The sequence below is a fragment of the Aplysia californica genome, unplaced genomic scaffold, assembly GCF_000002075.1.
Source record: "Aplysia californica isolate F4 #8 unplaced genomic scaffold, AplCal3.0 scaffold01147, whole genome shotgun sequence".
In the NCBI taxonomy this organism is placed as follows: domain Eukaryota; kingdom Metazoa; phylum Mollusca; class Gastropoda; order Aplysiida; family Aplysiidae; genus Aplysia; species Aplysia californica.
The window spans coordinates 98,733-99,663 of record NW_004798417.1 but is presented as its reverse complement, the minus strand read 5'-3'; the positions used below and the strand labels follow the sequence as shown (position 1 = coordinate 99,663).

At 39.5% G+C, this 931-nt stretch overlaps 1 protein-coding gene across 1 annotated transcript in view; it reads right to left on the bottom strand.

Moving 5' to 3' along the window:
• Positions 1–931, bottom strand: part of LOC101850453 (fibronectin type-III domain-containing protein 3a) — a 37,651-nt gene that overhangs the window by 10,001 nt on the left and 26,719 nt on the right. Inside the window, exon 14 of the mRNA XM_035973338.1 lies at positions 318–531. Within this exon, the coding sequence (XP_035829231.1) occupies positions 318–531 (214 nt within the window). The remainder of the gene's footprint in view (positions 1–317; positions 532–931) is intronic.

Sequence of the window (931 nt, the reverse complement as noted above, 5' to 3'; positions counted from 1 at the left end):
ACACACACTCTCTCTCTCTCTCTCTCTCTCCCTCTCCCTCCTTCCCCCTTGTTTGTTTATATCTACAAAGTTAAATCCCAACATCCATCAATTCCATTAAAAATGGCTTATCACAAGTCTAGTTTAGTTTTTTAAGTTTTTTAGTAAGAATTTTCGGACACTTGTTACACAAATTGGTCATATAAGCACTGGAGATAAGAGGTGGTACTAAAAAATAACACACATAAAAATAGGTGTTAGAAAGGTAAGGAGCAAATTCAACCACAGCAACTGCATACCACCCAAAAATAATTCTAGCAGGCCATGATAACTATAACATCCCCTCCCCCTTCTTTAAAATGAAGGACAAAAGACGTACCCCAGTGCGGTTGAAAGCGCGAACTTGAAACAGATATGGTCGTCCCGGCAACAAGCCTGCCACAATACAGTCCCTGTCGTGACCCTTGTAGACTTCCCGCGCGGAGTTGTCAGGGAAGATTATCTGAGCAGCAAAGGTCGTCACTTTAACCCCTCCATCGTAGTCTGGGTAGCCTACAGAGAAAGATCACAAATTACTTTTAGTAACCTTATTTAAATACGAATTTTAACATTTGCAACAGGACATTGGTCAGTAACATGCTGAACATTAAAGATGTTACTGGAGGTTAACATACAAAGAGAAGGAGGAGAGATAAGGACTATAGATGTTCGATACGAAAGAAAGAAAAAAACAGCAGAAGAGCACAAGCCAAAAACTTAATATCATAATTTATATTTTTCAACCCAAAAAAAACAACAACAAAACTCAAATTTTTGACACTATAACATGGGTAACCTGTAGACTCTCCTACAAGCTACTGACTGAGAAGCAAGGAGAGAAATGCAAGCACGTGCACGCACACTAGCATGCATTCAAACACATACACACACACACATAGTAGGGAGAGAGAGA